We start from the raw sequence: 16,811 nt of genomic DNA, 5'->3' as shown, positions 1-16,811 counted from the left end.
CCCCGTCGGGCATGGCAATAGTAGTTATTTACTAGCTCAACATTGAATAGCACTAGCCATGGGCTTGGGGCTACCATAATCTAAAAACTACTAATGGGTTTGCTGTCAAAGACTATATGTCTAAATTACCAACTATTTGACATCCAATAGCTTTAACTTCTACGCATAGACAGAATCACAATCGAGTTGTGCCTTGAGGGTGGGTGGGTGAGTGGGGGGTTGCTATCATTCATGGATCAGAGCCTGCTTTAGTTACTTTTGCTTATCAGCTGGAGGGAGGGAGGGGGATTTCGAATTTTATGAGTTTTGAAGTGCTGGGCATATTTGTAGGTGACTTTAGGTTACCGGGCTGCGAACCCTGTACCTACCAGCCTGTAGTCCGATGGCTTAACCACTGCGCCACCGAGGCCGGATCGTCATTCAGGACAAGGTAAAGGTTGTTTTCTTTAACGAATCCACTAGAGCAAATTGATTGATTAATCATCGGTTACTGGATGTCAGACATACGGTAATTGTAACACGTTGTCTTCAGAGAAAACCTGCTACATTTTACCGTTAGCAGCGAGGGATCTTTTATTTGCATTTCCCAACAGACAGAACAGAACTCACCACGTCATTTGATATATCAGTCGGTGCGGGACGTGGACCAGTGGTAAAGCGCTAGCTTGATGCGCGGTCGGTCTAGGATCGATCCCTGTCGGATGACCCATTGCGCTATTTCCCGCTATTTCTCCAACCAGTACGCCACGACTTGGATATTAAAGCCGTGGTATGTGCCATCCTGTCTGTGGGATGGGTTTCCTCTCTATGACTATATGTCAAATGTTACCAAATGTTTGACATCCAATAATCAATGTTTAATAAATCGATGTGCTCTAGTGGTGCCGTTAAACAAAACAAACTTCAACTTTGATATACCAGTCGTGCGGCCATGGTGAGACAGTTAAAAACCACGGAGTCCAGCGAGGGCAACCTAGGGAGACACCACAGCATCTTAGAGGTCTAATTAACGAGCTACTCTCGATTCACTAGTGTCAAAACCTATACTAGCTCTGCCAATTACTTTTTGACCGACCGTTCAAAATTGCCCCAAATATCCTCAATCAAAATTGCGCACCTTTTCTCTTTGGCATATAATTGCTCCATTCAAAATCCCCCCCTCCTCTCCCCCCCTTCCCCACCTTTCCTGTCATGGACGGAGGAACCGGCCAAGGCCGGCTCTTGTGTCCATGACAGGCGTGCGCTACAACAGCTTGTTCTGAATGTGCACGTAAAACCCTATGACCTGACCTGACCTGAGGGGATTCGATCATTCGTTCAAGGCATCTCGGGCGGACGCTCTACCGACTGAGCTAAATACTGCCCTGTATGAGGACTAGGACAACTTTGTTGAAGACAAACCCACCACCATTCAAAGAAGATGCGGCGGGATTTAGCTCAGTCGGTAGAGCGCTCAACTTAGGTACAAGCGTCGCAGGATCGAATCACCTCGGTGGATCCATTCAACTGACTGGGGTTTTTTGTTTTCCCGTTCCAAACAGTGCACCACGACTGGTCAATATAAAAGTGCATATAAAAGATCCCTTGCTGTTAATGGGGAAATGTTGCGAGTTTCCACTGATGACTACGAGTCAGAATTACCAAATGTTTGACGTCCAATAGAAGATGATTAATTAATCAGTGTATTCTAGTTGTGTCATTAAACAAAACAAACTTTAACTTTAACTCAAATAACTTGGGGCTGGTGTGAATGGATGAATCAATGAATGTTTAACGATACCCCAGCACGAAAAATACATCGTCATAAAATATGAATTTTTCAGACAACCAATGTGTCGTTCGTGTAGTTTTAGTGTTTACACTAACGATTTTCTTCGGTAGTTCAGATATAAACGAAAAGGCTAATGGGCAACAATATTCAAACGATAATCTAAGATCAGCGATTTTTGTAGTTTTTCTCCTATCATAAATACGAAAATCTACTTTCTGTATGCTAGGACTAACTTAAAAGCTACTAGGCGAAAGTAAAAATTAGGTTTGTTTGTCCTAACCCGACCGACCCATGAAAATCGACCCGTGTCAAAATCGTTTTTGACCTTTTGTGGAAGATTTTTTTAAAAATATTCAACCAATTTCAATGTAGGCTTAAACAAGTATAATATTGATCTGTAGATGATATTTGTCAAACATTTTAAAACCTCGATATAATTTAACAAAAAATTATTAAAGGGACATTCCTGAGTTTGTTGCATTGTAAGATGTTTCTAATAAAATACTTCTACAATTAAACTTACATATTAAATATATTTTCTTGTTTAGAATATCAGTGTCTGTATATTCAATGTGTTTCTGGTCATTTTAATATTTGTAAAAAGCCCAAACTCGATTTTGTCTTCAAATAATTTCGTATGTACGAAAAAATATATTTTAAGAAGTACAACTATTAGTACGATCAGAAACACATTCAATATACAGCCACTAATACTTTATGCAGAAAAATATATTTGATATGTAATTACAATCGTTAAAAATAGCTGTTAGTCGATAGCATTTTAAAAATTGCAGCAAACTCAGGAATGTCTCATTAAACTATGGTAAATGCAAAAATGAAGTGATGGACACTGGGACTGATGGTCGCCAAAATATAAGTGGAAACGTGGACACCCAAAGACAAAATGCAGAAGAACAGCATAGACACACCATGAAGGATATGAACCACATCAGGGGCACCTCTCAGCGAATGTTAGGTTTTTGAGATTAAGGACCACCGTCGCCATAATTCTACTCTTTTTTAGCAGCAAAATATCTTTTATATAATAAGTGGAGTATGGTGGTTACGTAGGTGGTTGAATAAAGTACATTTAGGGACAAATCAAATACATATATTTTTTAAGTAATACTTTGTTAGGCCATGTAATAGGTCAGTTGTCTATGACAATATGCATTTAAACTATGGTTGCGGAACAAATGCTGGAACGAGAAACTGGGAATGATGGTCCACCGATACACAGACAGAGACGTCGCATCCCAAAACACATGCAGAAGATATAGTATGTGCTAGCTGAAGCAAGCAAGGATATTAGGGTAACCAAATACGTAATGGAAGGAACAAAAGTGAAGAAGGAAGGAAGGAAGAATGTTAAGTAAACGCACTACGTGATTAAATTTCGGTTTTAAGCGTCGGAATATGGTTAAGCAAGCAAGGATGTTAAGTAAGTAAATACGTGATTAAATAACTAAGTACAGAATGAAAAAGCAGGCAAGTATGTTAAGTAAGTAAGTAAATAAGTAATTAAATAACTACGTAAGAAATAAGAAAGCAAGCAAGGATGTTAAGTAAGTAAATGCGTAATTAAATAACTAAGTAAGAAATAAGCAAGCAAGCAAGGGTGTTAAGTAAGTAAATGCGTAATTAAAAAATGCGTAAAACAAATATGAGAAAGCAAGCAAGGATATTAAGTAAGTAAATACGTGACTAAATAACTAAGTACGGAATGATAAAGCAAGCAAGGATGTTAAGTAAGTAAATACGCGATTAAATAACTAAGTACGGCATGAGAAAGCAGGCAAGGATGTTAAGTAAGTAAATACGTGATTAAATAACTAAGTACGGAATGAGAAAGCAAGCAAGAATTCTTAAGTAAGTAAATGCGTAATTAAATAACTAAGTAAGAAATAAGCAAGCATGCAAGGGTGTTAAGTAAGTAATTGCGTAATTAAATAACTAAGTAAGAAATACTTAAGCAAGCAAGGATGTAAGTAAGTAAATACGTAATTAAGTAAATAATAAGCAAGCAAGGATGTAAGTAAGTAAATACGTAATTAAGTAAATAATATGCAAGCAAGGATGTAAGTAAGTAAATAATAAGCAAGCAAGGATGTAAGTAAGTAAATACGTAAGTAAGTAAATAATAAGCAATCAAGCAGGGATGTAAGTCAATACGTAATTAATTAATTAAGTCACAAATAAATAAGTGTGTGTGGGGGGGGGGGGGGGTGACTTTTTCCATGCTCATATAACACGAAGGTTTCGAGGCTGTCTGTCCCGTATTCCACCTCAAGATAGCCAGAAACCCAAACCGGGACAGATGTAAGTAAGTAAGCAAGTAGTAAGCAACCATGTATGAAGTAGGTAAGTAAGCAAGCAAGCAAGTAAGTAAGAAGTAAATCAGGAAGAAGTAAGTAAGTACGGTAAGTAGGTAATGTAAGTAAGTACGTAAGTAAGTAAGTAAGTAAATCAGGAAGAAGTAAGTAAGTACGGTAAGTAGGTAATGTAAGTAAGTACGTAAGTAAGTAAGTAAGTAAATCAGGAAGAAGTAAATAAGTACGGTAAGTAGGTAATGTAAGTAAGTACGTAAGTAAGTAAGTAAGTAAATCAGGAAGAAGTAAGTAAGTACGGTAAGTAGGTAATGTAAGTAAGTACGTAAGTAAGTAAGTAAATATGTGTGTAAATGTGAGTAAGTAAGAAAATAAGATGTCTGGTGTTTTGTTTGCTGTTTTATTTTTAATTGTTTCAAGTCGGTTAACTGATTGCTGTATGATTGCTTATGTTAGTTTGTGCTACACATAGTTATTTGACGCAAATTAGAATACATGTAGCCTGTAATAAATTCAGGGGGAAATACTTCTGTGCTTTTGCATAGTAAAGTGTCATGCCATATCATATGTCTGTGAACGAAGTTGTCCAGTTTCACTTACACTAAAGGGAAGGAAATGGTTTATTTAACGACGCACTCAACACATTTTATTTACGGTTATATGGCGTTGGACATATGGTTAAGGACCACACAGATATTGAGGGAGGAAAACCACTGTTGCCACTTCATGGGCTACTCTTTTCGATTAGCAGCAACAAATCTTTTATATGCACCATCCCACAGACATGGTAGCACATACCACCGCCTTTGATGTATTTGTCGTGGTACACTGGCTGGAGCGAGAAATAGCTCAATGATCCCACTGTCTGTATGTGTGTGTCTGTGTGATTTATTAAACCAACATTCAGTCCTATAGCCCGTGTAAGAGGAATACAACGTTCTGTGAATGATCTGCTGGGGAGTGGCAGTCCTCTTATAGACCGATACGCATATAATACTGATTCATTAAGCAATCACAAATTTGCCAAAACGTCCTTTCGACTCTGCCTCATACACACATACGGATTTTAAAAAACACACAAAACCCCCCAAAAACGTTTTGTCGTTCAGAATAAATCCAAAGAACGTATATGTACTACTAAACGACGCGACAGAGATAAAAACACTTATGTTGAATCAACATGTTTTTGTGTGTCAGTACTCGTGGTTGGCCAATTTGTTCATATCTTTTCTTTTTTTTAGGTCATAATCGGAGCAATGTCATCGTGAAATAGGAGGTTCCAGGGGTTCACAGAGTGGACCAGGTCGGTATAAAAGTATGTCACTCACCTAGTTCTGGCACTCTGTTCACAGAAGCGGCCCCTGAACGTTCTTCCTCACTGACAAGGTAGGTGACTGTTTTTATATTTTATAGAACTCGACAAACAGCTTAAAGGGACATTCCCGAATTGGCTGCATTGTAAGATGTTTCCAAAAAATAAAATATTTCTACAATTAAACTTACATATTAAATATCTTGTTGAGAATATCAGTGTCTGTATATTCAGTGTATTTCTGGTCGTCTTAATATTTGTAAGAAGCCTAAACTGAATTTTATTATTTTTGGACATAAAATGAAATTTAACCTAGTACAAATAGTAAAACAATCAGAAACATGTTTAATACAGCCATTAATATTTTATGCAGAACAATATATTTGATATGTAATACAATCGTTAAAAGGTCTCTGTTAGTCGATAACGTCGTACAAATTGCAGCAAACTGAGGAATGTCCCTTTAAAGAGATGACTTTACGTCCACGTTCAGGTTCAGGCATTGGCATTCGACTAAGTTTAACCATGAAATAACATCTCACTTTACGTGGGGCGGGACGTGGCCCAGTGGTAAAATGCTCACTTGATGCGCGGTCGGTTTGGGATCGATCCCCGTCAGTGGCTATTTCTTGTCCCAGCCAGTGCACCGCGACTGGTGTATCAAAGGCGATAGTATGTGCTATCCTGTCTGTGGAAAAATGCATATAAAAGATCTCTTGCTTCCCGTTTTGACTAGTGTCAAAATTACCAAATATTTGACATCCAATAGCGATGATTTGAATCGATGTGCTCTAGTGGTGTCGGAAAACAAACCAGCTTTATTTTGATACTCCGTTTATCTATTGGCGTCTAATGTTTATCCATTGGCGCCTGATTTTACGGCCACTGGGTATGTGCTGTCCTGCCTGTGGAAAAGTTTTATATCCATTGGGTCTATTCGTAGCCTAAAGTGTGGTAAAGCGTATCCATTGGCGTCATTTTACGATCGCCGTCATGGCCAAATTTTACGTTTAGCCATGGTAGCAGGTTTTGACGTATATTGGCATCTGATTTTACGTTTAGAAACTGGCGTCTGATTTTACGTTTATCCAATCTCATTTTACGTTTAGCCATTGGCGTCTGATTTTACGTTTAGCCATTGGCGTCTCATTTTACGTTTATCCATTGGCGTCTAATTTTACGTTTATCCGTTGGCATCTCATTTTACGTTTATCCATTGGCATCTCATTTTACATTTAGCCATTGGCGTCTCATTTTACGTTTATCCATTGGCGTCTGATTTTACGTTTATCCATTGGCGCCTGATTTTACGTTTATCCATTGGCGTCTCATTTTACGTTGATCCATTGGCGTCTGATTTTACGTTTATCCATTGGCGCCTGATTTTACGTTTATCCATTGGCGTGTGATTTTACGTTTATCCATTGGCGTGTGATTTTACGTTGATCCATTGGCGCCTCATTTTACGTTTATCCACTGGTGTCTTATTTTACGTTTATCCATTGGAGTTACGTTTATCCATAGGAGTCTGATTTTATGTCTATCCAGTGGCGTCTGATTTTTCGTTTATCCATTGGCGTGTGTTTTTACGTTTATCCGTTGGGGTCTCATTTTACGTTTATTCTTTGGCGCCTGATTTTACTTTTATCCACTGGCGTCTGATTTTACGTTTATGCATTGGCGCCTCATTTTACATTGATCCATTGGCGTCTAATTTTACGTTTAGTCATTGGCGTCTGAATTTACGTTTAGCCATTGGCGTCTGATTTTATGTTTATCCATTGGCGTCTCATTTTACGTTTATCCATTAGCGTCTCATTTTACGTTTATCGATTTTCGTCTGAATTTACGTTTAGCCACTGCCGAGTAACTTTACGTTCAGACATTGCCGTCTCATTTTACGTTTAGCCATCACCGACTGACTTTACGTTCAGACATTGGCCTCTGAATTTACGTTTATCCATTGATCTACGATTTTACGTTTATCCATTGATCTCCGATTTTACATTTATCCATTGATCTCCGATTTTACGTTTATCCATCGGAGTCTGATTTTACGTTTATTAATTGGCGCCCGCGTTTGGGTGGAAAAGAGGAATGTGGGAGAAACGGAAACACATAGCATAATAAATGTATATAAGAAATAGTTCATAGCTGGTAAGCTTTTGAATATAATGTGTTGAAATGGTCGAGTTTCGCTGCTGGATATTATCCTTGTTATGAAAAATTCAGCAATTTATGTTGATGTTTGATTTATTTTAAATGTATTTAAAATTAAATTAATTAGATCTGAAGAATTGTTGGTGTTTACCAAAATTACTACCCTTGTTTTATGTTTAAACAATGTACGTTGAAAGTAGTATTGCTTGTCATTGGATAAACAAACTCATAATATTACAACATTGATCTTTTTTTCTATACTTCAGGCAAAACAAAAGTAAACTTTTTTTCAGATGAAACCAAAGATAACATCTACATGTATAATTAATAAAATATGTTTTGCTGTTCTTGGTCTCCTATCTGTTTCCTTAACTGGACGATCTAAGTCCTTTTTTCAAATACTGCAACTGATTGTGTTTGGTTATACATGTACTACCATCATCGGTATCATTGGTTAGTGTAAAACCAGTTTGTTTTTCAGGCTCAGCGATTGGTTATACTTGTACACCCATTCTCAATTCTGATTGGTTAATCTAAGACATTTTATTTTCAGATGCTGCGATTGGTTATTCTTGTACTCCCATCCTGTATTCTGATTAGTTAATCTATGTCATTTTATTTTCAGATGCTGCGGTTGGTTATTCTTGGACTCCTAGCCTCAGTGGCCTTTTCGTTTAGAACTGAGCTGGACGGGGAGTGGGAAATCTTCAAGAAGACCTACAGCAAACATTATGATACGACGAGCGAGTTTATCAGGTCGGGCTGCCATTCTTTAATCTTAAAGACAAATTTTGTTTTTCTGTAAAGCCACACTGACTAATTTCATTTTAAATTTTATTCTTGTGCATATAAAACCAGTTAAGGTCCTAGCACGCTTTCTTAGGCATACCCATCAGTAGTCTTGGAAAGACAGGCGTTAAAGTCGCATACCCTAGTTTCAGTCCGTAAAAAGTTTGATTAAAACAACTGGATCAAGTTGCAATAGAGATAGGGCCTCCACGATTCCAAAATATTGGACTCGAGTACTCAAGGGTCAAACACGACCCGGATCCGAATACTCAAGGGTCAAACACGACCCGGATCCGAGTACCCAGTAGATGATAATGAGACTAAGGAATAAAGTAAAATATATAGCATTATGCATCTTAATTCCAGCACTGAACAACAAGCCAAATCATTCCATTGTATTGTATTCCACACATTCAACTTGTGTTTACCCTCCATGTCTTATAGCCCTGTAATGTAACCAGCGACAAGCATATAATAGTATGGCAAAATGCCCTTCCTTGCACGGGTACTCGAGTCATGTAAACGAACTCGAGTCTTACTAGACTCGGTCCGTGCCCGAGTACTCGAATACTCGTGGAGACCCTAAACAGAGATATTACAAGAGTTTGTGATTTAAAACGGAGAAATACCCTTAAAGGGTAGGCCAGTAGTTCGCTTGACGTAAGAGAGGTCGGTGTAGTGGTTGTAACAGTACTTAGAATGTTACATTTAAAACGGACATCACAGAGGTGATAATTCCAAATGGTCATACTGTAATCACTAGATATTACGAGACGTGAGAAACATGACATGACATGCAATATCGTAATCCTATAGGCGGTGCAGGGAGGATGAAATAGTCGGTCATACCTACTTGACCCATTCATTTATCTTGAAGAAAGATCCTCCACCTCAATGTGAACACTGTCAGTGTACCCTGACGGAGCACCGCATTTTGGTGGAGTGCAATCATCTGACGGAAACTAGAAACTATATATTGTGATATTTGTATTTTTGAATTTCTTTACACTATGTTTTAATTTAACTTTTGAAATTTTATATTGATGTTGTTCATTACTTCACTTACACATGGGATCGATCCCCGTCGGTGGGCCCATTGGGCTATTTCTCGTTCCAGCCAGTGCACCACGACTGGTATATCATAGGCCGTGGTATATACTACCCTGTCTGTGGGATGATGCATATAAAAGATCACTTGCGGCTAATCGAAAAGAGTAGCCCATGAAGTGGCGACAGCGGGTTTTCTCTCTCAATATGTGTGTGGTCCTTAACCACATGTCCGACGCCATATAACCGTAAATACAATGTGTTGAGTGCGTCGTTAAATAAAACATTTCCTTCTTTCTTTTTTTCCATTCATTCATTCATTAAATCATGCAATACCGTAAAGTAGACAAGTTAAACGATAGTGTTAATTACAGTGGTCAACCACTTTCCATATTGAACCTATAACACTTTGTACCGGGTTGCTTGCTTGCTTGCTTGATTATTTGATTGCCGATTTATTTTCACAGACGGTTTGTCTGGGAGTCTAATGTGGCCTACATTCAACAACACAATCTGGAGGCGGACCGTAATCTGCACACCTACCGTCTCGGCGTCAACGAATACACCGACCTGGTGAGCCAGCTATTCTATGACGTCATTCGTGACGTATTGATTGACATCTGCTAATAACGTGAGGGCATATAGGAACGATATCTGAAGTGTTGGGGGACAGAATCCGTAGTGGGAGGGGAACAAGCAAGAAGTTTATCTTTATTTATATAGAGTAGAACAATTTACATTTTCGTTCTCAGGTGTGTGTGTGTGTGTGTGGTGTGTGTGTTCATGTGCGTGTGTGTGTGTGTGTGAGAGAGAGAGAGAGAGAGAGAGAGAGAGAGAGAGAGAGAGAGAGAGAGAGAGAGAGAGAGAGAGAGAGAGAGAGAGAGAGAGAGAGAGAGAGAGACTTGTGGTATTCTCGGCCTTTGGTATTTCCTGAGAAGGGTTCAATGGATGGGCAATCCTCCCCTTTAATCAGGTGGAGGTGGGGGTTTTTAGCAGCGGGTTTATCAACTGGGTATTTCCAGAGCCGGTTTAAGGATCCGCGGGGCCTGTAGCACAAATAAAATGGGACACACCACCGCTTTTGCAACCCCTCAGGAAGCGGGGGGGACCGTAGCACCGCGGGGCAACAGCGTGGGTGCTAGGATAAACCGACTCTGGGTATTTCTTCATATACATGTGTATATATATATATATAATTAATGTTAAGGAATAGTGTTCTTTGGGATAATGTATACGTATTTACTTGCATCCTCTCTCTAAGCAAAATCATGTTATCAAGTACGAGTAGCGGTGTGTGTGTTTGGTGGGTTGGGGTGGCGGTTGAGATGTTAAGGAGTGGTTAAAGGGTTAGTAAACAAGGCAAGAAACTAAATTTTTATTAAGTCTGAGTTGATCTACACTGCGGTTTGAAACAGACTTGTATGAACCGAGGGTGGATGTCACACCCTGCGTCAAGACCATAAGGATACATTTTATTTTTATATTATTATGTAAAAAACCCATACCCCACAACCCTCCCCCAACCCCCTAACTAAACAGCAACATGTAAAAACAAAGTATGTTAAACTGTGTACGTGTTTAAATAAAGACATAGTGAAATGATTTTCATTTGTGTCATGACTCGAAATTAAAAAAATTGTTGGCCATTTTAGACGAACGCAGAATTCAACCGAATGATGAACGGATACAGAATGAGCGAGACACCCAGCGAGGCTGAAACGTTTGTGGCGACCGAGACTAACGATCTTCCCACTGAAGTTGATTGGCGCACTAAGGGCTACGTCACGCCAATTAAAAATCAGGTCAGTGCACACGTTTTAATGACTTAGACGCCAGACGCTGTTGGACTGTGTCCCCAGAACAGCGTGCTTGAACCTTAAGTGGATAAAGAAACTTTAAATAAATGGCGTAGCGAGGGAGGGCAAGGGGCCATGCCCCAAAATCAAACTTTTTAAAACTCTATTAAATTTTATAAAATTATACATACATACATACATATTTATATACATACTTACATAGGCCTTACATAGGCTACATAGTGTGGATTGCCGTCCCAATAGTGCCCCCCCCCCCCCCCCCCCCCCCCCCGCCCCCACATCATATAAAATCTTGGCTACGGCAGTGATTTAAATACTATAACGGTAAAGCAAATAACTAAAACCGTTTGGCAGACCAGTGAATTTTTTTTTTTTTTAAATGGCCTTAACTTTGTGTCCGGTCATAAATTTGATTTTAAATTAAATGACTATTCCAGATACCGCCCACCTTAGACTTACCCTTCCCTTGGTCTGCCCTGGCCTCGGTCGCAGGTGACGTCAGACGGTAGACGTGCCTCGTGTTAGGATCCATGTATTACCCTAGTTCTCAATGGCGCAGTGGTTAAGCCATTTTGGCTATAGGCTGGTAGGTACAGGGTTCGCAAACCGGTACCGGCTCCAACCCAGAGCGTGTTCTTAGGAGCTCAATTGGTCGATGTAAGACCACTGCATCCTTTTATCTCTCACTAACCACTAACCAGCTAACAACTAACCCACTGTTCTGGACAGACAGCCGAGATAGCCGAGGTGTGTGCCCAGGACAGCGTGCTTGAACCTTAATTGGATATAAGCACGAAAATAAGTTGAAATGAATGAAATGTAAACCAGAACGACTGTGTTTTAGAGGATTAATAACCTATAATAATATTAATATATTGTGATTTATCGAAATCAGTTTTATTTATGTTTTATTTGTGGTACAGAAACAATGCGGCTCATGCTGGGCTTTCTCTTCGACTGGTTCTCTGGAAGGACAGCATTTTAAGAAAAGCGGTACACTGACGTCATTGTCGGAACAAAACCTCGTTGACTGTTCCAGAAAAGAGGGTATGGACATTTAAGACAATGGCTCATTTACACTACCACCCCTCACCCTTAAAGTGAATCAGAAAAAATTGGGGGTCATGCTGCTTATTTCTGAAATAACGGGTAGTCTATGCTTCTCTATCAAAAGTTGGGTGCAATTCAAACTTTGACCCAGCCGGAAGAGAGAGAGAGCGAGAGAGAGCGAGAGCGAGAGCGAGAGAGAGAGAGAGAGAGAGAGAGAGAGAGAGAGAGAGAGAGAGAGAGAGAGAGAGAGAGAGAGAGAGAGAGAGAGAGAGAGAGAGAGAGAGAGAGATCACATATACCATTAAATAAAATAAACAATCAAATGATTGTAACTCTAGTGAAGATTAGCTTTGTATTGGTATTCGTAATCGTATTTGTATTCGTATTCAGGCAATATGGGCTGTGGCGGCGGTCTGATGGACTATGCCTTCACCTACATCAAGAAGAACAAAGGAATTGACACTGAGACATCCTACCCATACAAAGCTAGAGTAAGTCTGTTGTTCATCCACATTAATCTCTTTGTCTGTCTGTACGTGTGTCTGTAACAGTGTCTTAATTATTGGATGCATATATTTGTTAGCGCAAAAAGACTACTCTCTCCTGTGCTGAACGGAGGAGCCGGCCCAGGCCGGTATCTGCACCCATTACAGGCGTGCGCTACAACATCATGTTCTGAACGTGCACGTAAACCCTATGACCTGACCTGACTTCTCCCTGTCACTGTTTGCATAGCATATCAGGACAAATGTGTACACAAACAAAGATGCGGACCGGAACGACGCCCAGTTGTACAACGCTCGCTTGATGCGCGGTCGGTTTCGGATCGATCCCCGTCGGTGGGCCGATTGGGCTATTTCTCGTTCCGGACAGTGCCCTACGACTGGTATATCAAAGGCTGTCGTATGTTCCATCCTGTCTGTGGGATGGTGTATACAAAATATGCCTTGCTACTAATGCGAAAATGCAGCGGGTTTCTCTCTTAGATTATTTGTCAAAATGACCAAATGTTTGACATCCAATAGCCGATGATCAATAAATCAATGTGCTCTAGCGGTGTCGTTAAACAAAACAAACTTTATTTCCAGAACGAGAAATGACACTTTAAACGGGAGCACTTCAGAATGATGATGATGATAATGATGATGATGATGATGATAATGATGTTTATTTCTAGAACAAATGATGTATATTTTAAAATGTAACTGACATTTATGTTTTAAATATTTACGTCTTTAATAATTATGTATATTTCAAGAATGAGAAATATCACATTAAACGGCCAGACTTCAAAATGATGATGATGTTTATTTCTATAACAAACGATAATGTATATGTTAAAAAGGAACTGAAATTTATATTCTAAATATATACGTCTTTAACGATGATGTATATACTTTCAGAACGAAAGATGCCACTTTAAACGGGAAGACGTTGGCGCTACCGACGTCGGTTTCGTGGACATTGAGCGAGGTAGCGAGTCGTCGCTGATGCAGGCCGTCGCCACCGTGGGTCCGATCGCGGTGGCCATCGACGCCAGCAACCCGTCGTTTCAGTCGTACAAGAGCGGCGTGTACAGCGAGCGTTCCTGTAGCTCGACGAGACTCGATCACGGAGTCCTCGCCGTCGGCTACGGCACACACGAGGGAGACAAGTATTGGCTCGTCAAGAACAGGTACCGTTAAAAGACGAACATTGTGTAATTTGAGGGGCTTTTCTGTGTGTTTCGTGCTTATATCCAATCAAAGTTCAAACATATACACAGTCACGTGCGTGTGCACACACACACACACACACACAACACAAACAACACACACACACACACACACACACACACAAACAAACACAAACATACACACACACACACACACGCACACAAACACGCACACACACACACACACACACACACACACTTTCTCTCACCCACTAGGCTATTTCTCGTTCCAGTCAGTGCACCACGACTGGTATATCAAAGGCGGTGTATGTGCTATCCTGTTTGTGGGAAAGTGTATATAAAAGATCCCTTGCAGCATTAGAAGAAAATGTAGCAGGTTTCCTCTGATGACTACCTGTCAGAATTACCAAATGTTTGACATCCAATAGCCTATGATTAATGAATCAATGACATCAATGTGCTCTAGTGGTGTCATTAAACAAACCAAAACTTTTTTAACTCTCTCTCACTCTATCTCTCTCTCTCACACACACGAGAGAGAGAGAGAGAGAGAGAGAGAGAGAGAGAGAGAGAGAGAGAGAGAGAGAGAGAGAGAGAGAGAGAGAGAGAGAGAGAGAGAGAGAGAGAGAGAGAGAGAGAGAGAGAGAGAGATATTATAGTTTTTCACACACATATATATAATACATATATCACGCTGGTTTGGGCGGAGACCCCCGGCCAGCTTTTTTTTAACCCATCATATCTCGAGCAAATAGCTTACCATGCTGTTCCAAGTTAGACTTTGTACAAGACAGAGTTCAAAGAACGGTAATGACCTGTTCTATACACTTGTGTATTTTCAGCTGGGGAGAAAGCTGGGGAATGAAAGGCTACATCATGATGTCGAAGGACAAGGACAACCAGTGTGGAATAGCGACGTCCGCCAGCTACCCCAAGGTCTGAGTAGGATCGATCATATTCACCTTACAGCAAGTCTCATCTCAACACTGCATTTCACGATCGTCATCTGTTGTCATCTAATGTTTTATATATATAAAATAACAATTTAAGTTTTATATTAAAAATAAACTTTAATTTGATTATTTTCGTTGACTGGGTTTTTTGTTTGTTTGCTCACCTATTGTACAGTAAAGTGAATGGAGTATATTCAATTTTATTATATAACATTTAGTTAGATATCTTAAAATATCAGTGAAATATCTTAAAATATCAGTGAAATTATAGTGTTATCAGTCACTCAGTGACGGTAACACATTTTAGAGTGAACATTTCTTCACTGTAAGAAAGCCGGAATTACTTTGCTGCTGGCATTTTAAAAATAAAGATAAATTGCCAAACGTTATTTAATAAATAGAAAATTTCATGTTTTTTTGTCAAATATGATTTATATCCCATCTCGTGAAGTTTGAAATCATATCACACTCGTCACGCAAGCGCAACTCGTGAGATATGATTGCAAACTTCACTCGATGAGATATAAATCATAAATGACAAAAAACATGAAATATCCTCTATGATGTAATTGATCACCAGGGGGGGGGGGGGGGGGCATTAGACAAGTGGTTAGGGGGGGGGGGGTGTCTTCTTTTAATTGTTATTTCTCGTTCCAGCCAGTGCACCACGACTGGTATATCAAAGGCCGTGGTATGTGCTATCCTGTCTCTGGGATGGTGGATATAAAAGATCCCTGGTTTCCTCTCTAAGAATATAATATTATGTCAAAATTACCATGGCCCGTGCTTATAAAACTTAAAGTCTAGACTTTAATAAAGTCCAGACTTTAACGTGATGCTATTTGAATGGCGATGCCATGACGTTAAAGTTTGGACTTTATTAAAGTCTAGACTTTAAGGTTTATAAGCACGGGGCCAGATGTTTGACATCCAATAGCCGATTGACGAGTTAGTTCATGTGTCATTTCCTTCTTGCCTCCCCCACCCTCGCAAAATATGTCCTGGGTCTGACCCTGATCACTCAGGGGTAGTCGGACATTAATTTTTCGGCTCTTCTTAAAAAACTTGTTTATTTCTATTTAAAAAAAAAAAAATTGTAAATAGTCCGACGCACTTTATGTTTGGCTGCCCGTCTAAATTGCTCATATCACTTGAAACGTTTTCGGCCGAGCATTCAAAGTTTATTTTTCGACTTAAGTTTTTTTGTTCCAGACATCATGAATAAAATGTTTTCAGTTCTCCATTTTGGCTTTAGGTCTCTGACCTACTACTAGATTGATTTTCCAAATTCCGCCCACATCAAACTTCACCCCTCGCTTCCTGTCCCGGATTTCAGAGGTTAAGGCGAAAGTCAGAGGTTAAGGCGAAAGTCAGAGGTTACGGCGAAAGTCAGAGGTTAAGCCCGTGATGGGCGTGCCTGAAAGCTTCGTGTTATATGGGCACGTGCAAAGAGTGTCTGTTTGTTTTGTTTAATGACACCACTAGAGCACATTGATTTATTAATCATCGGCTACTGGATGTCAAATATTTGGTAATTTTGACATTATAGTCTTAGAGAGGAAACCCTCAACATTTGTTTCATTAGTATCAACGGATCTTTTGTATGCAGACAAGATAGCACATACCACGGCCTTGATATGAACGGCTGGAACGAGTAATACGTATAGACTGGATGCGTGCAATGCGTGCGTCTGCAAACAGACAGGATAGCACACACCACTGTCTTTGATATACCAGTCGTGGTGTACTGGCTGGTCTAAGAAATAGCCCAATGGGCCCACCGACGGGGATCAATCCTAAACCTACCGCGCATCAAGCAAGTGCTTTACCACTGGGCTACGTACAACGAGTTCATACTCACTCTGGCTAATGTTTCGTAATTTATTTTAACTGTTTTCACAAAACTTGTA

At 39.7% G+C, this 16,811-nt stretch overlaps 1 protein-coding gene across 1 annotated transcript; it reads left to right on the top strand.

Annotated features, from left to right (window-relative positions):
* Positions 1 to 5,383: 5,383 nt before the first annotated feature.
* Positions 5,384 to 15,028, top strand: LOC121385274 (procathepsin L-like). The gene is made up of 8 exons (XM_041515882.1): positions 5,384 to 5,484; positions 8,196 to 8,326; positions 9,874 to 9,979; positions 11,059 to 11,208; positions 12,147 to 12,270; positions 12,664 to 12,764; positions 13,677 to 13,948; positions 14,791 to 15,028. The coding sequence occupies exons 2-8, from the start codon at positions 8,196 to 8,198 to the stop codon at positions 14,888 to 14,890; spliced, it is 984 nt and encodes a 327-aa protein (XP_041371816.1). The 5' UTR covers positions 5,384 to 5,484; the 3' UTR covers positions 14,891 to 15,028.
* Positions 15,029 to 16,811: the final 1,783 nt, after the last annotated feature.

Source organism: Gigantopelta aegis, chromosome 11 (genome assembly GCF_016097555.1).
Source record: "Gigantopelta aegis isolate Gae_Host chromosome 11, Gae_host_genome, whole genome shotgun sequence".
Classification (NCBI taxonomy): domain Eukaryota; kingdom Metazoa; phylum Mollusca; class Gastropoda; order Neomphalida; family Peltospiridae; genus Gigantopelta; species Gigantopelta aegis.
Note: the sequence above shows the minus strand (reverse complement) of the source record. Positions and strands in the feature narration are given on the sequence as shown.